Source organism: Leptinotarsa decemlineata, unplaced genomic scaffold (assembly GCF_025532065.1).
Source record: "Leptinotarsa decemlineata unplaced genomic scaffold, Ldec_3_MD MMD2_tig00000133_RagTag_RagTag, whole genome shotgun sequence".
In the NCBI taxonomy this organism is placed as follows: Eukaryota; Metazoa; Arthropoda; class Insecta; order Coleoptera; family Chrysomelidae; genus Leptinotarsa; species Leptinotarsa decemlineata.
In genome coordinates, this window is record NW_027412542.1 from 4,839,954 (window position 1) to 4,864,910 (window position 24,957).

The 24,957-nt window shown below is 33.1% G+C and overlaps 1 protein-coding gene across 1 annotated transcript in view; it reads right to left on the reverse strand.

Moving 5' to 3' along the window:
* Positions 1-24,957, reverse strand: part of LOC111511365 (WD repeat-containing protein 47) — a 136,465-nt gene that overhangs the window by 96,452 nt on the left and 15,056 nt on the right. The window contains exons 2-6 of the mRNA XM_023167378.2: positions 19,950-20,278; positions 14,450-14,737; positions 10,149-10,649; positions 8,585-8,834; positions 5,679-5,894 (exon numbers count right to left, since the gene is read on the reverse strand). Coding sequence (XP_023023146.1) covers positions 5,679-5,894; positions 8,585-8,834; positions 10,149-10,649; positions 14,450-14,737; positions 19,950-20,259 — 1,565 coding nt within the window. The 5' untranslated portion in view covers positions 20,260-20,278. The remainder of the gene's footprint in view (positions 1-5,678; positions 5,895-8,584; positions 8,835-10,148; positions 10,650-14,449; positions 14,738-19,949; positions 20,279-24,957) is intronic.

Genomic DNA, 24,957 nt, shown 5'->3' on the forward strand with positions numbered 1-24,957 from the left:
TTACCCCATGGTTGTAAGGGGTGGAAAACGCAACCCCTAAAACTTATTTCCAATATAACTTTTTGTCTTATTATTTGTTTACCATTTAAAAATTCATTTCCGATAGCTTGTTTCATTCTAAACAAAAAATGTCTCTTGGGTTTTTGCCCAAAATAAACCAGTTTGCAACAAAAAATTATTTTACGAACAACTACAGAGATACATCGTCATAAATGCGAACTGGATTTATTGTTATTTTATAGTTAGTACCTGCATTAAAAGATGAAAGGGTGATAAACAAAACTGATTTATCAATAACAAAACACACAACATGTAGAGATCATAGTAAATGTTCAATATGTCTACCTTCAGACATTACGCATGCGTCTAGACGTCGGTGCATTGAGCCACGTATTCGCTCAAATATTCCTGGAGTCTCTCTGATTACCCTGCATGCATCGATGATGCGGTTTCTTAAGTCCTCTACATCGCCAACAGGAGTACGATAAACCAAATGCTGTAAATGGCCCCAAATAGAGAAATCGAGAGGATTGAGATCCGGGGATCGAGCGAGATAGTTCTGTGGTCCTCCTCGATCTATCCACTGATTTGCATATGTTTCAGTTAAATGCTGACGTGCTACTTGACCAAAATGGGCGGGGGCCCCATCATGCATGAAAAACATATTCCTTCTGACGCCCAAAGGAACTTCCTCCAGCAGTACTGGATGCACTTCTCTTAAAAATTGAACGTATGCATCACCATTTAATCGAGGAGGTAGAAAATGAGGCCCAATTAAATCATCCGCAATAACTCCGAGCCACACGTTAAGAGAAAACTGTTCTTGATGGCTAGTTTCGACAATAGCGTGAGGATTTTCATCAGCCCATATATGGTAATTATGAAAATTAATAATCTTGTTCCGAGAAAAAACTACATTCGTCTGTGAATTCTATCGTCTTCAGAAAGTCACAATTTCTTCTAATCATTTCCAGCATCCAATTGCAGAATTCAAGATGGTTCGGAAAGTCTCACGGTAACAGTGCCTGTACTCGTTGTACTCGGGTATTAGAGTTGTTCCTTTAAAATTCGAAATACCGTCATATGGTCAACATTTAGCTGGAAAGCAATCTTTCTAGTACTGGTAGTAGGTTGTTCTTCAATCAAATTAAATACTGCTTTCTCAAGCTATGGTGTTCGTATTTCTCAATGGCGACCACAATCCTGTGTTCTTTTGTCGAATGAACCATATTCTCATAATCGCTGATGAAGTCGAGCAAATATTCTATGTGAAGGATGCTGCCGTTGAGGATACATTTCAGCATATCTTCTAGAAACTTCTAACCCATTCCCCTGCGATTGACTGTAAACGTAATGCATATCAGCCATTTCCTCATTTGTGTATGACATTTTAATAAAAAGTGAATTATTAAAGTAACAAATTAGGAACAGAACAACAACACACAATTAGTATTAATTCAATTTCAAAAATTCACAAACTGACAGCGTCATACCAATTTAATTGTTACTATCGCTAATAGCGACCTACTAGATAGATTAGTTTCGTATTTTCGCATTTATGACAATGTATCTCTGTAGTTGTTCGTAAAATAATTTTTTGCTGCGAACTGGTTTATTTTGGGCAAAAAACCCAAGAGACATTTTTTGTTTAACCATGGGGTAAACCAAATAAATTTCTGGCTAAGTGTCTTTTTGGTAGTATAAAACGTCAAGTTAATTTCAATATTGTAACTTTTTTAGTGCTTGTGAAAAAAATTGTTATACAAATTTTATGTATCCCCTTTAAGGGGCTGTATCTCAACAAGGGATGCTTCAATGAAATACCTTTTTATGAAAGATCCTATTTTTTTTTCGATGAGGAATCACCTCCTCAAATGTTTTACTTATTTAGTTACACCCTGTATATAAATAAAAAATTGAAAATATAATAAAAAAAAAAATCATTAACCATGCAAAAATGGTGACAGGCTCAAACAATAAGAATGAATTGAAATGGGAATTAAGTAGTGAAAAAAGCTTTTTGACTTTCCACTTCTCCTCCTTCACATACAAAATGTGGGAAACTTCTGAAGAAAGAAAGCAATCAGGTGAAAGTAGTTGTTCGGGGAGGATTTTTTCCAGTTTGTATCTGAAAGTAACTTCTTTGCTTTACTTGCTTTCTTCCTTCTTTCAGAAGTTTTCTACTTTCATTTGTATAAAAATGCAAAAGTAGAAACCAAAAAGCCTTTTTCCCAAAAACTAACCTCTCCTAAAAATATGCTCCTTTCAATTCAAACACCATTCCTATAGCCGAAATCCCGAAATTAAATCAAATGAGTGTACGAATGTCATCGTGATATGAGTAGATTTGTCTCATCTGTGACATAAAGCCTTAATTATGATGTAATGTTTGGAACCTTTGGCGTAGTAATGAATATTACTACACCAAAGGTATTACTACCCTTTTATCTTCCTCTTGAAGATGTAAAAATAACGATTTGGTGTTGGGAAAAAACTCCAGTAATATAAAGCCGTAATGTTATGAATAAAATGAATAATGACAATCAATTGGTAACTAAAGATTTTTTATGTTCATCATTACCGGCATAATGAGGTCTGTTCAAAAAATAAGGTGAATGTTAAAAATTTCTCAGGCTAGGTACATTTAATTAGCGATTTTTTTTACGTTGGTACACTCATCTCGAACATTATTCACAGTTTCAGCTGATTAGCATGTTTAGTTTGTTGGAGAGAGACATAAAATTTAGAAATGTTTTGCGTTTTTAGAGATTTTCTGCTATCGAAAAAAAATTAATCAAACAATTTGCATCAAATTTTGTGTAAAAAATGGAATTGGGTGCCTAAGAACATTTAAAATATTAACAGTGGCATACGGTGATTGTACTATGACACCGAAAAATGTTTTCATGTATCGGTTAGCTCATGCCGTGCAATTTTTTCGTAAATTTTAGTCATGAAGCATGTGGCAGCAAAGTTCTTTCCAAAATTGCTGTCGCATTCAGATTTGCTTCAAAGGGTAATAACTGATCATGGGTATATGGTTATGACATCGATTACCATGGCGTAGTGCCGCATGGTTGTACGATGAATAAGGAGTAGTGTATTGAAGTTATGCGTTGCTTGCGAGAAGCAATAGGTAATAAAACGTCCAGTATTGTGGAAAACCAATTCATGGCTTCTGCATCACGATAATGCACCTGCTCACTCGTCATTGCTTGTTCGCAATTTTTTGGACAAAAGTAACTCCGTAGTCATGCTTCAGCCACCGTATTCACCAGATTTGGCCTACTACGGCTATTTCCTGTTCCCGAGATTAAAGAGACCCATGAATGGACGGCGTTTGGCGACGATTGAGAGAGCTCAAGGATATACCAAAACGTGCATATCATTACTGCTTCGAGGATTGGAAAAAAGGTTGGCACAAATGTATTATATCTGAGGGGGATTACTTTGAAGGGAACAAAATAGAAATTGATGAACAACAGACCTTGTATACTTATTTGAATAACTCGGTGATAAATGTAATCTATTATTTGAAAGTAAATCCGTTTTTGTAGTTTTTATAAATTTATTAGTTATTAGAATGGTGGGGTTACTTGTGTGTAGAAGAATTACATGTAATGAACAATTAAATAAATGTGTGGCACATTTGGCTTTATGATAGTAAATGTTAATCTGTTGTTGATTTTGACACTTCAAGCTACTGTTAGTTATTCGTGCAATCTGAAAATTTAAATAAGAGTATTTAAAATTTTTTTTGTATTTTTAGGATGCCTGTGTGTCACTTTCCCAAGTTATCAACTTTTGATTAATAGAAATCTTTTAAATTTGACTTGTTTCTTTCAGTGAGCATGTCACTTGTATATTTTTCTTTGCTGTGCTTGAAAAATATGCAGCAAACATGTTAAACATGCTATTGTCGACATATATTTTAAAATATACAGCTTGACTCACGGTCGATGGTAGGTTAGACGTTTCTGGAAAACGCAAAGCATGATTTTTCTGAAAATTTCATCTCTCACATTTCCTTACCTGTTCTATCGATCTAAAATATTTTCAGCATTGCGGCGTTGCCACTTCCATCAAAAAGTCCTAGCAACTTTATTTTTTAAATGGAACACCCCGTATATTAATACATTTTTGGAATCGCTCTGGTATTTTAATACTTTCTTGTTAATAATGTCCTATACCTATCTCTATCTGTTTTCGAGATAAAAAATAAATTGTGCTAAATATGGTCCAAAACATAGCCTTAATTGAAATTAAGTACATCAGTACTCTCAATTCATGGAAAGTTGATATTTTGATGATAGTTTGGACAAACTCGAAATATTCAAATAACACCCAAGAAATCGACTCCATATCATACAGGGCGTGCTAAATTACTATTATTTCCATTGTGCATAAAAGTAGTCAAAAGTTCATTTTAAAATGAAACCCCCTGTATATTACTCGGTAAATTGAAAGATGGTAAATGGAAACATTATTTTTTTTAGAAGTTTATAGCAGTTCTGTTACTTTTATAAGTAATTTACAAAGAGTTATCGACGGTGTTTCGAATCATCTTCCAAAATGAATGCAAATATCGATTATTCAAACAAAGTTCTTATGAAATTATTCATTATACACATGAACAAAATGATCAAATCATTGTCAGAACGTGTAAAAAATTCAACCAAATGTATCTGAATTAACACCAATGAACGAGAGAAAGTTTGTAAGGTTACAAAATAATTTCCTCAACTATGGCTCAAAGTTTCCAGGGAACAACTGTACCAAAAATCAGTCATTTCTAGAAGAAGCGACTTTATTGAGAACACTTGACGATTTAGGTATAGGGACATGATATATCATCTTGAAGCATTTTTCACCATCTTTCAAATTACCGAGTAATATACAGGGGGTTTCATTTTAAAATGAACTTTTGACTACTTTTATGCACAATGGAAATAATAGTAATTTTAGCACGCCCTGTATGATATGGAGACGATTTCTTGGTGTTATTTGAATATTTCGAGTTTGTCCAAACTATCATCAAAATATCAACTTTCCATGAATTGAGAGTACTAATGTACTTAATTTCAATCAAGGCTATGTTTTGGACCATATTTAGCACAATTTATTTTTTATCTCGAACAGATAGAGATAGGTATAGGACATTATTAACAAAAAAGTATTAAAATACCAGAGCGATTCCAAAAATGTATTAATATACGGGGTGTTCCATTTAAAAAAATTAAGTTGCTAGGACTTTTTGATGGAAGTGGCAACGCCGCTATGCTGAAAATATTTTAGATCGATAGAACAGGTAAGGAAATGTGAGAGATGAAATTTTCAGATAAATCATGCTTTGCATTTTCCAGAAACGTGTAACCTACCATCGACCGTGTGTCACGCTGTATAATAGATGGTAATATGTACTGAACCTTTTCATTCATTTATATATCTCCAGAACTACTCTGGATAGATGTCAATTTTGTTACAAATATTTCCGATATGTTCATAAAAGGTTACAATCAAATCTACTCCGATAGTGAGCATAAATTTGTAAGAAATGCATACTTTTGGTGATAGCAATCAATTTTTCAATACTAGCATGTATCACACTTTGATATTCAGTTACTCCTGCATTCAAGGAATATTAGCGCCAATAGTGCAAAATGATATACCATACTTACCACTCTCCTGCATATTTGTTCTCATTATTCAATTGTTTGAGCATCTCCTCCCTTTCTCTTTCACGCATTGCCAATGCCTCTTGCATTTTTTGTTTAGTTTTTTGAAACTCTTTAACCAGTTCCCCAGAAAAACTTTGGTCAAATACTAGAGTGGGTTCTGTCGAAGTATTTTGATGAGTGATTGGCCTTTCGTTCAAAGAATCCCTTCTAGAAGATCTGAAACAAACATATACTTCAACTTTTTATAATGCATCAAAAATAAACTCTAAGCACCCATGCAGATCAAGATTCAAAATAACATTTTTCAGCAAAAGTCGTTTAGTCATTAGATAATTAGAGAATGAAAGGTCTTAGCATTTAGCAATATTAAATTTGTTTTAGATGACACGACTTTTCGACCCAAATTGTTAGGGATGAGTATAACTTGAGGAATATACAAGAGATAAAGCAGGTGTACTTTGATTCAGGTTCATCTGAAAATTATGAAAATTATTTTTGTAGTTACTTCTGTTTCACAGGAAATTATCCCGAATCATTTCACTTCGGAATATTCTTGATAGTTCATACTGGAACCTAAGAATGTCATTTGAATAAGCTCTAAAAAGCTCTTTCTCCTAATTTGATTGATTTTGTTTCTCTTATGATTTCCTATTTTTCCATACTGATCCTCTTTATCTTGGTCATTTTGTATATATTATTCATAATGTCACAATAAATATTTAATTGAGTTTCATTTCAGTTCTTTCATTATTTTGGATGAATAAATGAATGGGTGAAACAGCAAATAAAAATCCTCTCGTTAATAGCCAAGCGAGAACTGAGTTGCGACAATAACTTGAGAAGTGGGTGATCATATGAAAAAGTTATTTTTTAGCCAGTCATAATGATCTCCTGAGGACGCTAACTTGGTTAGAGAAAAGCGCGTCGAAAGACCGTAATTTTGTTCTGGTGTTGGGGGAAAGTGTTTTCAATAGATTCGGAATATTCTATTTTGAACAAGAAATGGTGCAGAGTACTTTTTGTTTAAAAAAAAATATATTGCATGTAGGAAGCTGCTCGTATGTTCTATGTGGAAATCAAATCAGCATCTCTGCCTTTGCAAGAAATCATTAATGTTTATTTTAATTTTATTTAATTCACTTCTGTAATAAAACTGACCAATATCTGCCGAAAATCCATTATTAACATATTGTGACACACAAAGATGCTATTGTATAGTGAAACACGTGTCGCGGTTTTATAAGCTTTCAAGTGGAAATCTGACATTGAATAGTTTTTTCTTTAATGAATTATATCTGAGACATTCATAAGAGAATAGTTCTGCAGTTGCTTCTGGTCCGTCCAGCAGCAAGACAATGCTGAAAACAATTGAGAAAATCAGACAGACCAGTTTTGGGGTATTACCCCTTGTCAGTACAGGAAAGATCCGACCCGAACAGCACTCTACCTGGTACTCGACTGACTTCAAACATGCACCTACATATATGAAACCTTCGTTTGAGAGAAAGATTTGTTAACTAGTAATAGCTTAATCTCATTAACAGTTGACAATGCACGTTCAATGCACCGTATAATGTTGAGAGAAGCCTTCTGCACTAAATTTAAAACTGAGGTCATGAGCCAAAATGAATTTCTGTTGAAATTCTAAAACTCCCGTTGTCAAATAATAGTCCCAAAGATGCAACAAGGAGTTTGTCAGCCAGTCACCAAATTCCTCAGTTGTTTATCAGTAAGAAAATCCATAGTTGCAACAATGAGTTGTGTAAATACTCTCTGTAGATATCATGAAAAATGATAAATAAAACTTTCTGTTTTTTTACCACTTGTATTTGTAACTAACGTTACTGCAGTTTCGTTCTATAAGAACATTTTCAAATGAATACAATTCGTTTAGTTATTGTAATATTTGTATTAAATGTTAAAGTCTGTCATCTACATATATAATAATAATTTTTACAAAACCAATCTTCAACTCAGCCAGTGTCAACTTTGTCTGGACTATTGGAGTTCTATTAAACAAATGTTGTGTCAATGTTTTCAGTTTTCACTCAAATCATTTTGTGCTTCTTACCGTAGAAGCGACACGCAGATTTAAGGTCATAGACATTATAAATCAAATACCTCTATCTCCATATATTGCTCTGTATTATCACACTGATCGACATTTAGAACCATTATTTGAAAGACTTTTTTGTGGAGGAATCAATGTTTCTTGTTTTCATATTTGAAATTTGAAGCTGTGGTCAGCTAAAGACTTTCTTGGTATACCGGATTTCTTATAGCTACGGGTCAGTCTACATTGGAACCACAAAAAGAAGTATAGGTATGCCTCTCTTTGAACAAAAGAGAAATTGTCAGTAAGAAATTGTAAGAAAGTCTAAGTGGGGATGCAGCAAACAGATGAAGGGTTCATATTAAAAAATACTAGACTATAATTTTCATGATTTTTTTCAACTGGCTATTTAGTACAATATGATCATTTTGGTTTTATGTGATCAAATAATGGATTCTTCATCATATGTGCTGAGATTCCCCTTAAGATATTTAAGACCTTCGTAGATGAAACAGTTAGGATTCCTAGTTCCATGATCCCAGCAAAGGATTGCATGAAGTATTGAATGAAATAGTGCAAGCAAAGTATGCGTTCACTATAATAGTGGCGTGTTTGTTGAGTGTTCTGTCAAACCTGTGCTAGGAATCGCACGTCAAAAGGTGATACCTCGTTAATTCGTAACTAGCACAAGTTTTGACTTCTGAGAGATGTCGTTCATAGGAGAGTGACAGCTGGTTAACAGAAAAACAGATTTCAACAGATAGACAAATACGTTACTCTGCGTAATTATCGCACTAGATCCGGTGACAACTAGAGTTAACAAAAAAATAAAATCAGTTTTGATGTACTGTACCTAGCTGTTCCCAAGGAAGATGGACTATCTCTACCCCTATGTTCCGGCGTTGAGGCATTCGAGACTTTACGATCGGGACTTTTTGAGATATTCGGTAATGTATTTGAATGCACCTTCGGTGTACTAGTCGTCTGTTCTTGTATCGAGGGTAGTTGTTGAAACTCTGCATAGCTGTTGCTAAGAAATACTTCCCCTTCATTTTCAAATAATCTGTCTACAGATGTGTTCATAGACTTGTTGGTTTTGATACCTGAAAAATCAAAATAAATATGAATGGAAAATTCAAGAAATCACTGTATTACTCAAATAAGTCGAACTTGTATGGGAGTTTTGTTAAATCAAAATAGATGAATACTTACTTCTTGTTCTTATACTAGGGCAATGGTCAAAATTGGTTGTAACTGATTTTAGTTATTGGTATAAATGAGGCAATTCCCGAGTGCTATTCAATAACAATGAATTCAATAAAAATGAAAGAGAGTAAAGTTCATTCTCTTGTGTGACAATTTAAAAATTGTATAGTCATCGAAAATAGACAGACAAAAAGTTTAGTGTACCTTCAGAAACAAATTTTGACCTTATTTCAAATACTAAAATGAAAACATGTATATAAAACATTAAAACCATGAAGAGTAAATGGTCTAAATGAGATAACATATTTTTATGTTATACACACGGATGACAAAGGCTGGTTAGTATAGCTCTGAAATCAACACGTATATTCTAATGAAATGTTTGAGGAATACATACCAGGTGACAACAAAATAATGATATGCCATTCAATTGTTTCAATTAAAACAAATAAAAACCTATTTCGTTTTAATTATACGTTTTTCAGAAACAAATGAATGATGCCGTGTACAATGATTTTGTGGTCAACTGATATAATATACGTGGAAAAATTCACTATAACACTGTACCGTCATTTAGAAGTGTTCCACTGAAGAAATATTTGAAATATATTTTCTCACAGAACACTTTAATGAGGTTTATTTCCTTCCAACTTTTTGGGCTCGAATTGTAATATTTGAATCTGAGAGTTGAGATTCTTGTATTATCGTAAGTCCGGCGCTATATCTGGTGTCATATTTGTTTCAAGCCACATAACTGGTAATGTTTCTTTTAGCAGAAAGTAAACATTAATAAATGAATTCATTACATACATTCAGTGTTTGAAATAGCGGACGACAACTTTAATCAACCTATTGAAAACACTTTTTCCATACCAGAACTAAACTTCTTTCTCGTTGTGCATTTCGCCAACCAAGTTAGCATCATCAGAAGATGACTGAAACTTAGTTCTACAGCAATTTAATGTTTTTATATTCCTCTAGACAAATCATTATGTGGGGTATGCGTATAAAAACATTAACATAGCCTATAATTTATTCTTAGTTATCTTTTGATGATGTTAACTTGGTTAGCAAAACACGTTAAGAGACAGTATTATTTTTCTGGTTTTGGAAAACTGTTTTCAATAATGATTATTTATGTACGACTACTATGAACAATCTGCAATATTGAATAGGTTGATGTAAAACTGTCATTTATTCGTATATATTACCTGTCAAATGGAAACTGGCAAAGCTACTCCTTGACATTGGTCCGTTGGTAACTATATCTCCAGTACTAAGTGCCATGGCTCTAGTATTCCCATTATATTGGGCAGATCCTCCTTGCGCTAAACCATATGCTGAACCATCCAAAACTGGCATCAGAGATCTTGACATAATATCAGCTGCTGAACGAGGCCTTGTAAACGGCATTGCTGAGTGGGGAAATGTTTTTGGCTTAATCGGAGTAACTAACATGTGTTCAGTCCAAGATGTTTCTAAACTCGGCCTCTCCAAACGCTCCATATCTACATTGAGGGTACGCTGTTCGAAAGGCACGGAAAATGTTTCAGGTGGCACACTCTGGAGCCAAGAGAGTAAACTTAGGTCCGAATCACTGAACCCTGCACTATTATCCAATAATTTACTGAAGCTCATTTCTTGAGATTCTTTTTCAGTAGTTCCTGTGGCTTTGGCTTGACAATAATTTACACAAGATTCATACAAAATGCCTGAAATTACAAGAATATTACTTAGTTAACTTTACACTATAAGAATAGAAAATTTCATCAACTTGAAGAGTATCATCCAAGATTGAAAATAATAACAAACATTATGTCATCATTTCCAGCATATAAAATCTCAGCCAATATACATAAGGAGGTATTACGAATATTGTGAGATCATGCATCACAAATGATGCAATGTTTGCTTTTTTAAAGAACTTTACCTTCGACTGAATGTTGGTGAGGCTGCCGTGGCAGTATTTTGTGATCTGACAAAAGCATTCGACTGTATTGATTGCAAAATATTGCTTCAAAAACTTAAAATCTACGGATTTAGAGGAAACATCTTGTTGTGGTTTGAGTCATATCTATCAGATCGCGTTCAAGTAGTGAATTTCAAAAGTTCAACTTGAGATAAAAATGAGCATTAAATGCGGAGTACCTCAGGGATCTATCCTCGGCCCTTTGCTGTTTTTATTATATATAAGTGGCATATATATCGATTGAAGGCAAATTGACAAGTTTTGCTGACGACACGTCTATACTTTGGCATGAAAGAAGCACTGATGCACTAAAAATTAGGGTAGAGCATGATATAGGCAAAGTTAAAGAATGGTGTGATGCCAATTTATTATCTTTCAATATATCAAAGAATAATATAATATCCTTTAAATGTAACCTGGACTATAATTCTTGAAGAGCACATCATTGATCATAAACTAGAGAACAAATTTTTTGGCCTCAACATAGATAACGAATTAAATTAAAATTTGTATATTAGTATTCTATGCAAAAAATTATCCTCAAGTTGTTATGCGATAAGGTCTATCTCTAACTCTTTGGACTATCACTCTGCTAGAAAAGCATACTTTGCACTTTTCGAATCCCACTTGCGTACGGAGTTTGTTTCTGGGGGAGCAGCTGTCAAAACTTAATGAGTCAAGTTGTCACAATTCAAAAAAGAGCAGTGAGATTCATTACCAGAGCTAGAATCCAATATTCCTGTAAGCCCTTTTTTTTAACTCATCACATCTTAACAGTCTACTACCTCTTTATTTTAGAAACAGTCTGCCTAATGCACAAAAAGCACAAAGATAACATCTCAAACTCAACTCAATGTTATGCCACTCATCTCACATTTAATATTCCTATTTCTATCCCGTCGACAGCACAAATTAAAAAGTTGATTCTTTATAATAGCAAAAAATATTTCAATCATCTCCCCCTTTCAATCAGAAAGTTAACCTGCTACAAACAGTTTCGAAAAAGAGTAAAAAAGCTTCTGCTAGATAAAGCTTATTATAGTATTGAGGGATTTCTTTCGGATGACTTCGCAACTTATAATTGCCACTTATAAAATGTTTATCACAGACTCTTACCATAAACTTTTTGAAGTGTGCTTGAGCCATATTAATATCTTGTTTTAATTCTTGACCTTGTTTTAGTTCTTAAGCCTGCTTTGTCAACAAAACCTAGAAATCTTGTCTACTCTAAAGCAGAAGTCACTCTCGGCTCTTGCATTTTCTCAGAGCACATGACTCTCAAGTTTGATGATCATTTACCCCATAGTGAAGGGAGTGGTCGTTGGTTATTGAAGACATACTCCCTAAATGGTTTTGGGTAAAGACAACCCCTTTCACATTACAATAAAATAGCAGAGGCGAAATGTCATCGTTTCTACTTACTCAGACTTATCTTTTGAGGACAGTTGAATCCATCAATGCATTCGCATATATGACATAGAAAAGTAATTATGTACCATATCTCAATCATTGTAAACAACCTCTATAAAGTTAACTATACTATTAACTTTTTTTCATAGGAAAAATAATATTTTCCCGATTATAACTAAATTAATTGTTTCATCTGATATATCATGTGGTCATATACCCAATAGTTCAAATACAGTACATTATAATTTCATTCACTGAAGGCAGGCATTCAATTTTTTTTGTTTTGTATCCATATCTTTGTATGTGCGTGCCCTAAAGCATCAGGTTTAGGTCAATCTCAGCTGCTGTTGAATCATGTCCCAGACTTATGGCTATTAAAATGTACAATAAACTTTCAAGTACAATAAAAATCTGGCTCTAAACCAGTATAACTGTCAAATCAAAAAGTCGCTCCTGGATAAATTCTATTATTCTCTCAAAGAATATATGGATGATAATTTGTGTCCCTGTACATGTGTAACATTTTAGGAAGATTTTAATAATGATGCTGTTACATAAATGACAGATTATTTTTGGTTTTGACTATTATATATTATGTACATGTCCAACGTTTTAGTCCGATCTTAATAACGATACTGTTGCATAAATAGCCGATTACTTTAGGTTTTGACTATTATATATTATATTTTCTATGTAAATTGTATATTGTGCTTCTAAGTGCACAGAGTTTTTATTTTTAATCTTGTATTTGTACACGTTTTGACATACTCAATGTCATTTATAGATGATCCAACTGAATAAATACTATTATTATTATTATAAAGATTTATTTCACTTTCTCTTGTCAGTTGCCTTGCACAGTAAAAGTGAGATACGAGTTTGCTGCTGGTAACGTCTAAGAAAATATTTATCGTCTTTTATTCTGAAACTTTCTTACCACAAATCTGCTTTCATTTGCGCCTAAGTATGTTCAAAATTTGAATTAGTTTCAACGTTTTCATCTTAGTAGTACAATTTTATGATTGGTAAACTGTGCTGAACCATATGAAGACTGTCATAACTTTATTTCGTCATTATATTCATTTCAACATTTACTTTTTTCCATTTAAGTAAATCCTTCTATTCCTAGAGGATTTCACAGCAGCTATTTTCCAGTCGGTTAATAACTGACTCTCTTTCACTCTCAGAACACTTAGTTGTGAAAAAAATTTGTTTTTGTTGGATATTCCATAATTTAACAATTGCTCAAAAAAGGCTCGAGTCGAGTGGTGTAAGGAAATGATTAAAAAGTTCGACCATGGTGCTTCAAAAGACATGTATAAAATCGTGACAGGTGACGAATCATGGATATATATGCGTATGACCCGTGTGGGTATTCCAAGACAAGCTAAACCCAACCGAAGATGTTCGTGGAAGAAGCACAGCGAGCAAATGGTCGCCTGTTTCTTCGGCCGAGTGGGTCATATGGGCACTGTTCCGCTTGAGCAACATAGAACAGTCAATTCCGAGTGGTACAAGACCATTTTTTTTTCCGGAAGTCTTCGGAGAAATTCGTAAAACTAACCGCTGAAGACGAATCATTCTCCTTCATGACAATGCGAGCTCTCACACCTCACGTCAAACAGGTCAATTTTTGAACAGTCAAAACATCGAATCGATGACTCGTACAGTCGTACTCGTACTCCATACAGTCCTGATTTGGAACACAATGACTTCTTCTTGTTCCCGAATATCAAAGGTAAACTGCGTGGTCAACGATTTATGAGCGCTTGAGCAGTTGAGGCGTTCAAAAATCATGTTTTGGAGGTGTCTCAAAAGGAATGGAAAAACTGCTTTGAACTGGTTTGAACGAATGTAAAAGTGTATTGATCATCAAGAATATTTCGAAAAACAGTAAAACCTTTTCATTAAAAAAATGTTTGCTATTATTTGTTATTCCTGAAATATAAATAGTACCCCTCGTATTCCTGCTGCTGAACAACAAGAAATGGTTGTCAGAGCTTGTGAGGAAACTTGTCGAAATGTTTGTTAAAAATAATTATGATAACCCCATGAAATATTAATAATGGGTTTCATCTAACTCTTCATTATTTTCATGAAAAAACTCAACCATTTATGCACAAAAAATTTTACCTTTAATTAAGAGTTGAATCAGTCTATCATTTTTAGCACTACAATTAACGCTTTCGTCAGTGAGTTTTCTATCTCCTGGCAGGAACTCCTCCACCAATGGATAAATTTCACGAAAACACTGGACTCGTGCATTACTTGGATTCCAGTCTTTGTAATGGAGATGGTCCGATAATCGAGGAAGTGTGAGTAGTAAGCACATAGTTGAGTAATCCTCTTTACTAGGAGAAAATTTTTCCAATTCGTTGAGGACCTTGACAACTTCTTCCACAGCATTGTCCATGCCACTACCTGGAAAATTTATGAATACACAAATGAGAACTCTAAAATTTTCAACTATGAATGGTTACATAACGAGAAACAATTTGTAATCATATTCAAAGACCGTGGGACATCTGCAATTCTCTAAATATGGAAAATGCCATACATATATTATAGTGAAATAGAAATGATAGTAGCAAAATTTGAAACACAGTGTTGGAAGATTTGGAAGACCTAAATCCTTTGCGTAACGTGTTATATACAATAATAATAATAATAAAGGTCTTTTATTAATTTTCAGTTATATTCGTACACGTGAACTAAAAAAATAAATGGGCGAGATTCAGTATGGCAATCGGTAACGGAAGGTGCAGACTGCCATCTGTTCTTCCACCTAACCCAAAACAGACTACTAAATGACAAATCAGATCAAACACAAAAAAAATTGATTACTTCTAAATGCACCTACGTTAGAAGGAATATGAACACTGCTAAATAAATAATTAATAAATACCAGTTCAAATTGAAAATAAAGATTAGTCGAGGAAACATACATAAATTATTTTTTTAAACATTGTAAATGCTCAATTAATAATTCTCAGATCGAAGTGGAGAGAAGAGTGGGAAAAATGAACAGAATTTAAAAAATAAAAATAGAACTTACTATCTATCAAGAAATCTGATGATACCCGTCCGGAAAGTAGATAACGAGAGTTGTTTCAACTCTGGTGGTATTTTATTCATACATTTGTTAATGTGAAAGGAAAATGAAAGTCTGTAAAATTATGTGTGCAACATATAATTATTCAATCTTATAAATAAGGCAGGTTTTTATAAATTTGTAACGTGTTAGGAATCATACGTTAAAAAGTAACATCTCGTTAGTCCTTAGCTCGCACAAGTTTCGACTTTTGAGAGTTGTCCTTCGTAGGGGGGCAACAGCTAGTTTACGGAAAAACAGATTTCAGCAGAGACAGACAGATTTCATCATAACCGAATGAGTAAATAGAAGATTCATGACTTGTGTAGCTTTTTAATATTCAAGGAATTGTAAAGTTTGTTTGTACAAATTTGATGTGTTGGTTCTTTTGACAACTCACAGAACAGTTACTACTGAAAAATTGAATTGGAACCTCTGGTGTATAATAAATAACAAACACTTCAAAAAGTTAGCTTCATCAAATAAACTAGACTAGACTAATAATTAGTCTAGTCTGGATTATTCATCTCCAGACAACCCCAACTTGGTTGGTCAAGAAGATTGTTACAGGTCTGGTGTAGAATAAATCCAAAACACTCCACAAAGTTGGCATCATCAGGAGATGAACCAGACTATTTTATCATATGATTAACTAGACTAATTCATCTCCAGCGGTACTTGTTTTGAAACAAGGGTGTGTATGACAAGAACATAGATCCTGAGAAAAATAGCAAGATTTCCCAAGTTTATCAATTAGAAACATTGCCTGTTGTAGGTGTGTTCATTAGAAGGTATTGAAATTATTTTCATATTTAGGACCTGAAATGTTGAATACTGACAATAAACTTAAATTTTTTTATTGAAAAATGTCCTTACACATTTCAGGAATATAATTTATCACTTGATATGCATGTCTTAGAGATCCATATATTTATTTTGAAGAATATATGAGTGAATATTTTTCTCATATATGAATATTAGCCACTTAGACTGTATAACATTAGTGGTTACTACATATTTTTGATCTTTCATTGCATTGTACCTACTTTAGCAATTAACTCAAAAACCTAAATTTGGATGAGAGATAGGTCATATAAAATATGATTATATGGGGAAAGGTATCGAATTAACATAAATTTATGAATATCCTCTATTTTTAGCATTTGCCAAGAAATAATTTTTTTATCAAATTCTGAAACACCTGCCGATATTTGATGATGAAAGAGTTGCATATTGTGAACCACAATTTTACTTTTGTGAAAAATTATTCTTATGGATGAACATAAAAGTATTCATTTTTATTATTATTTCTGCCTAGACTATTTAATTAAGTCTAAAGACTCAACATTCATTCTGTTACATGGCATGACAAAGAATATGAAAATAAAAAAAAAAGCGCCAACAATATAGAATACCGAGATTTTAGGTGAACGCCACTCTCTGCATGAATGCAAGATAAAAGCTGCTTTCATCTTATATAGGTCAACTGTTCTGATTGCTTTTTTACTTATTCATCAAACAGCTCTATGTTGTTTCGGTTTCAATTTCCACTGAGAAGAATTTTAGAACTCCATATGGACGTTTCATAAATATAACTTACATATTCATAACGACAGATCAATATGAAAATTGAGAAATTTCTTGATATTCGGATGATTCTTATATTTGTTATTATTGTAAAATTATAGAGAAGTCATGTTAATGAAAAGTAATATATTTTGCAACCCTTATGAGGAAGTTTTCCATCACTCACATAATTTCTCTTATGATTCCTTTTATGATTTCTTGTAATTGAATTAGAGCATTAGAAATTTCAAACTACTCCTGTGCTATGAATCGCATGTTGAAAGGCAGAACCTCGTTGACAGTTATAATTTACTAAAATTCAAGGGTATCTGGCACCTTTGCTAACTATTACCTGCCAACATTATGTTGATACAAATTTCATAATAGCCCATCGTTTCCTACTTATGATGGGACCATGCCCTTAGAAACTTTAAGCTTTCATAAAATAAGTAAGATCTGATCTATACGGAACCTTGCTCTATATATTTCATTAAGAAAATGAATATTTCGAAACAAAATCTTCCGATGCTTTATAAAGCTCAGATCAGACCTTCTTTGGAGTATTTTTCTCATTTATGGAGCTCCACCTCTAAGCATGCCCATCCAGAAAAGAGCCATCCGTCTGATTGGAGACACGAACATCACTTGCAACCTTGATAGTCTTGAAAAAAAGGTTGGAGATTTGTTTCTCTTCTATAGGTACTTTCACGGGAGGTGTTCAAGAGACTTGGCACATTTGATTCCATCAAGAGCGATACATATCAGAAATACGCGACGGCTGTCCTACGTTTTGAGGTTCAACTCAGTACACCCTGAACTTCACTGTTCAAAAACTCTTTCATTTGGAAAACTACATTCATGTGGAATAAGCTACTTGAGAACGTTTTTCCAAATGAATTTGTTCTATGGCGATTAAAATACAACGTCTTAAGGATTTTCCTGTAGTGCTTGTGTTTTGCCCTGAAAAAACATATCTGAAAACACTCAACTACTTCTTCAAGAACCCAAAAGCTCAACAGATTTTTGACTTGCAATTAAATAAAACAAATTTGCATGGCTTGTCCCATATACTGTACCACTATTTTCATCACCTGTTTTTATGAAACATCATCACAATATAAAAACAAGCTCTTTTTTTCTTCATCCTTTAGACGAAACTGAACTTCTTGATATCATCAAATCCATATCGTCTAAGAACTCTAGTGGCATGTGGCATTGATGAATTACCAGGCAGAGTATCGTTGAATGTTGCTGAACTAATCATTGAACCACTTATATACCTACTTAATCTCTCTTTTCTTAAGGGTTCATTTTCCTCGTGTCTTAAACACACTGTTATAGTTCCTGTTCACAAGAAAAATGATAATCACTTAATCTCCAACTACAGAGGTATTGAATTGCTGTCTTCATTTTCAAAAATTTTCGAAAAATCCTATCTCAACAGACTTGTATCCTTCTGTAAAAAGTAGAACCTACTCGCAAAGAGCCAATGTGGATTCCAATCTGGTTTATCCACCCAAGATGCTACTCTTTCTCTGGTCAATCATGTTTTATTATCCAAATTTGAAAATGGCGAAAAATCGATCAGTATTCTATTTGATTTGTCACGTGCATTTGATACTATCAACTTCTCCTCGAAAAACATTATGATACTGGAGTCCGCGGCCAAAGTCTAAAATGGATTAGGGCTTATCTGTTAAGGTTAGGCTCAAATCTGGAATATATCATTCTGAAAATCGTAACATCTTAACAGGTGTTCCCCAAGCTAGTGTCCTGGGTCCTTCTCTCTTTCTCTTATTCGTCAACGACATCTCTAAAATTAATCGACAACATTGTACTGTATAGTTTGCTGATGACAAGTCCTTCTCATTGAGTTCTTCTTCTTGTGAAGGATTATCTGACCAGGCTGATATTGTAGTTGCTAATATGCTCAATTACTGCGCCAGAAACGGCCTCGTACTGAATAGCAATAAATCTAATACCATTGTTTTCTCACTTAGAGAAATGGTATATTGGTTAGAGCTAATACTGAATCTATTGTGCAGAAAAAATCAGTCAAATTCTTAGGGTTAAACATTGACTCCCAATTATCCTGTAATGATCATATTGACTCTACTTCTATTAAATTATCCAAGCATTGTTTCGTTATTTGGAATCTCAGAAATTCTGTCCCCATTTAATATTTTATTAAGCTACTACTATGCCTATGTTTACTCAAGTCTAAATTATTGCTTAATCTGCTACGGTAACTACAGCAAATTGAATGATCTGTTGATTGCTCAAAAAAAGATACTAAGAACCAAGTGTTTTAAAAAATATGATGATTCTAGTAAGCAATTATTTACTGAGTTATAAATTTTAACTGTGATATCCATGTATATTTTAAATTGTGTCACTTACATTAAGAATCATTACCATGAGTTTCAGCAAAGGGATACTATCCGCATAGCTGCTGGTTATACTCTCGGGCAAAATTATAATCTGATAGTTCCTGTACACAAATCAACATCTGTATCAAACAGACTTCATGTTATATCTATACAAATATTTAATGAACTTCCAAAATTCATTAAGAAAATTTCAAATCCCATGAATTTCAAAAATAGCGTTAAAATATTCTCTACAAAAATGTCTTTTATTCACTTGATGAATATTTTCAAAATGATCTGGCTGCTTGACATCACGATTGTTTGCTTGTTTACTATTATACTGTTTATACTATGTTTTTTTTCATTTTATATAATTATCTCCTACATCTGCTATTGATTTAGTTTTTTTGTGTATCACTTGATATTTTTCAACTCCAATCTTTGCTGTGTATGTGACGATTTCCATGCTTGTAAAAAAGTCTCAGGAAAAATAAAGTATTGTATTGTATTGTAATGTATTATTATCATAAAATGTCATGAATAGACTTATATTATTATTATTTGAAAAATTGGCTCCCAAGAATAATGACAATAAAGAAAAACCAACCTTGAACATTCGCTTCCGACTTAATGCAAAGCAACTCGATATACTTGTGCTTCAAGATGGTGTAGCTGAACTTCCTCACGTCGAATGCTTTCAGCGCTTCCAGTGGCTGGATGAACTCCAAAACGTCGTCCCATTGTCCGTCGAGGATGAGCTGTCTCAGAAAGAGAACGTCGTCTGAATAATTGCCGTTGATGACGCCAGTTTCGCGTTCAAGGCTGAGTTGAGAGATGTTCAGTTCTCTGTTGTGGAGGAATTCTAGAGCCAATCGGACGACATCCTCCTCTCGGAGCGCTAGCCGTGCCGACGGCATGATGAATCCCAGTGGTTATCTAAATCGACAAAAAGAGATATTTTAGTTTGAAATTTAGTAAAGTATTGCTCGGTTCGTAGAAAGATCATCATGCAGTCTATCCAAAAAGTTTATTGTTTTCAAATTTCAAAGAAAATCATCTGATTGTCGCAATTCGCTACAGCGCTTAACAGTAATAGCCCGTACGTTTTTCTAGGGACGGGTTTTTTCGCAGCGCAAAGCTGATTTGTCTTAATGACGTTGGCAAGTGTGTTAAATGTATTACGCTGAGTAAAAGTGTTTTCCTAGAAAAGCATTCTTCAATACCATTCCAGCTTTATTTAAAAACAGGTATTTATTCAAAGTGTTTCTGAACTCTATGGTTCTGTAGAAACTCAATTGAAAGATGACCCTTTTCGGTATAAAATCTCATTTTTGTCGGTTTCGCAAAATTGTATGACACTTGAACAATGGTCCCCAGAAAAAAATCCTAAACTCAAATGCCATCAAATCACGCACCTTATAACGTAATAGAGTACTCTAAAATCAGTTAGGTCTATCACATCGACGTAAAACGATCCACGCTGACGTGATGCGCCTTCTAGAACAACAATCCCATTCAATTACTGGAAAGAACTGGCCGACATACAATGCTCAGCGTATCACATCAACGACGCGACGCGACGGCGCAAAAAACTCGTCTCTAGAAAAACGTACCTCCAGCTCTTGATAATGTAAAAGACGTCTTGGCAACTTTCAATCTTAGGTTTACGACCTGGTGAATATTCATTTGAATAAACTGAAGTGGTAGTACCAATAAGTTCAATCAGTAAAATTTAAAGCAATAATGTTTCTACTGGAAAATGCCTGCCAAAAAATAACTACTTCGACGGCTAATGCCACGAAGGACATTGAATTATATCAGACAAACATTTGTGCAAGTTTCTTCACAAAGATGCTGCAGATGCTTCTCCGTCCAAATCTGTTAACACCTTTTTAGAAAATAGAATATTCAATTCATTTTTTATTTTAATTTTCGCTTCTCATATATTCAAACATTTTTAGATAATGGAAGTCAGAACCTCTTACATTCACCCGAGAAACATTTATCAAACACGTTTAAAGAAACTGTATACAAGTATGTTTCAACCATCAAATAATACCTGCATGAGATAAAAACGATTTCCCGTAAATTTTTATGCAAGAGAAGGCTTTTTTGATATATGTCCCACGAGTTCATCAATTTGGATTTTAGGTTCCAATTAGTTCCAATTTGAGATTACTTTTTTATTTACATATCAGCAAATTCATGCTAGTTTTTTGCAGCAAACGATAGTTTCTATAAAAGAAATCGTAAAAGTGCCCAGTTTTGTGGTGCACGAATATACAGAGCAAATTTTAAAAAATCTCTGTAAAGGCCGCATCAGAGGAACACAAGCATGGTCTCTGGACCTTGAGGGACAATCTTAAAACATTGCCAATTAAAATATAGCCAATTCATCTGCCGCTGAAACTGGTATAAACAGTCCCGACATTTTCAAAAAAGCGAGTCTGTGAGAAAAAAACAGTAGTCTAGTTCACATGTACTTTTTTTTGTAACATTTTTCAGCCCTGTTCAAAAATTACGACCAAGGTGTCATACGATTCGTATTTTTGCCTAGAAAGTTTAAGGAAAGGTCCGTAAACGCGCCGATAAAAATTACAAAAGTTATAAACAATTGAGTGAAAAAAAAAAATGGGGCTTTAGTTTTTTCTTAATATCTCGTAAAATTTTAAAAATTTTGGAAATTTGAAAAAAGATTTGAAAAGATCAACGAATTTGCGTAATAAAAATCCCGACTCCCGAAACTGTATCTCGATTATTTATAATTTTTACAGAGCCCTGAAAATATAGCCAAAAGCGGGAAGTCTGGCTTCCGCGCGCCTTTCGTCACTCTGACATAAAAACAAAAAAAAATATTTAAACATATTAAATGTAAATATTAAGGAATAAAAAAATTCATGTAATGTTGGGATACATCAATAAACAATAATCCGCAGTCAAAAATTTTTTATCCCAATTGTAACGTTAATTATAAATTTTTTAATTAATAACTTTTTCTGAATTGAAAGTTAAAATAAAAATCCCTATAATTATTAAACTCAAACCCTGGCATTTTTTCCTTTGGTGAAGTTATCCTTAATAGGCAAAAAAATAGATTACCGTTGCCAAAATAAAAAAAATTGTTATTTTCTATTTTTTTTATTGACAATTGAAAATTATAATTTTATAAAAAATACATCACAAATTTTTTTTTCAAATTTTCTATTGTTTCAACCTTAAAGAACAATAGAATTTATGAATTAAAAAAAAACCGTTTCCTTAATTTTAATATTTAGTCGCAAAAAACTATTGTTAATTACCAAACGCATTTTTTAGCAACAAAGAAATTTTTTTAAGAAAACATTTTTTTTCTCTAAAAATCATGATATTTTTCAATTAACATAATGCAAAAAAAATTTTCGATTTGCTTATAAACAATGTATTTGTTTATAATAAATTTATTAATAGCTGTAAAAAATAAAAAAAAATTATTAACTAGTTTTTAGCCATGAGACATTGAAACAAAAAAAAATTGTAATGTATTTTTTATAAAATTATAGTTTTCAATTGTTAATAAAAAATAGAAAATAACAATTTTTTTATTTTGGCAACGGTAATCTATTTTTTTGCCTATTAAGGATAACTTCACCAAAGGAAAAAAATGCCAGGGTTTTAGTTTAATGAGTATAGGGATTTCTATATCAACTTTCAATTCAGAAAAAGTTATTAATTAACAAATTTATAATTAACGTTAAAATTGGGATAAAAATTTTTTGACTGCGGATTATTGTTTATTGATGTATCCCAACATTACATGAATTTTTTTATTCCTTAATATTTACATTTAATATGTTTTAATAATTTTTTTTGTTTTTATGTTAGAGTGACGAAAGCCGCGCGGAAGCTAGACTACCCGCTTTTGGCTCTATTTTCAGGGCTCTGTAAAAATTATAAATAATCGAGATACAGTTTCGGGAGTCACGACTTTTTTTACGCAAATTCATTGATCGTTTCAAATCTTTTTTCAAATTTCCAAAATTTTGAAAATTTTCCGAGATATTAAGAAAAAACTAAAGCCCCTTTTTTTTTCACTTAATTGTTCATAACTTTTTTAATTTTTATCGGCGCGTTTTCGGACCTTTCCTTAAACTTTCTAGGCAAAAATATGAATCGAATGACACCTTGGTCGTAATTTTTGGACAGGGCTGAAAAATGTCACCAAAAAGAGCTAAATCGAGTACATGTGAACCAGACTACAGTATATTTACAGCATGTGGACATTTTCAACAAATGATTTAATTTACATATTTGTACACACAGGATAATTTTGTGCTAGAACTAAAGTTTACTTCTATTTCATAACTATCCTCCTGAATGAATTATTGTTTAATAAAGTTACATAAAATGTGTTTTTTTCTGCTAAAAGACTTCGACAGATTCAAATCATTATTTGATTTGAATCGCTAGTTATATCAAGTGATTTTTTTTCCATTGATTTAAATTTCATACTTTTTTTAAATTTTGACGAAAATTGAAATCATAAATTAATGAACTATGAAATTGCGTGAAAGCTTTTCCGGGTTTTTTGGCCGTAGTCTGCATGTTTATATGACTGAAATTTTATCTACTACTGTAGTAAATATCAACGAAGGCGATGTGGTAAGTGTCGCAGTGTAAACGAAATGTCAGACATAAAAACTTGTATACCACGGCCAAAAAACCCGGAATATAGATTTCATACGATTATCTCCGGCCGTGAAAAAGTACATTCTTTGATCAAACTATGAAATATGCTGCAGGAAGTTGATCCAAATTTGGAAGTTTTTCGAGTGTTCTCAAAAAAGTTTCCCTTTTTCAAAGGGCGCAGAAGCCACGTACTGCGTGCAGAAACAAAATGTGTTATTAAATGAATAGATACTCAATTAATAAAAAAAAAGGTTTAATATAACGTAAAAGTTAATGAAAATTGCAAATTATTCAGAATTATATGTTTATCAATTTTATAGACTTTTATACGGCGTGTTTTTGAACGGGTCTACTGGTTGACCTCGAATGATACTCTAGTTAAACACAGTGCGCCTTCTGCATTCTATATCGAAAATGGTTCAAGATATAAAAACATTTTTCAAACAAAAGTTGTAGAGAATTTGATTATCTACGATATTTATAATGAATACAAATAGCATAAAACCCATAGGAAACGACATATTTGCAGAAAATCGATTTTTTTTACTTTTGATCTTGGAATATCTCAAGTCGCGGCCACCCTATAATAAGTATGTTTTGAGACAAGTTTTAGGGTGTAAAAATAAAGGTTGATACAAGTTTATAGCTGATTATTTCAAATTCCGATGTGAAACCCCTAATATGCCTGGACTATTCGGCGCTCTTCTGAACTGACCTAGCCACAATTTAGTAGGATAGTATCTCCTACTTAAAAATGATCCATTCGTCAGACATTCTCCAAAAATCCACAGCATGTCTACTTTCAAATTTCTATAGTGGATTGATGAATATTTAATTGATCATAATATTTCATTGGAAACTATGGAAAATTATCACAACATTCAAAACGAGGTGACAGTAACGGAATCTTTGAAATACTGAGATGGGTTTGTTCATAGCCCTCTCGCAAT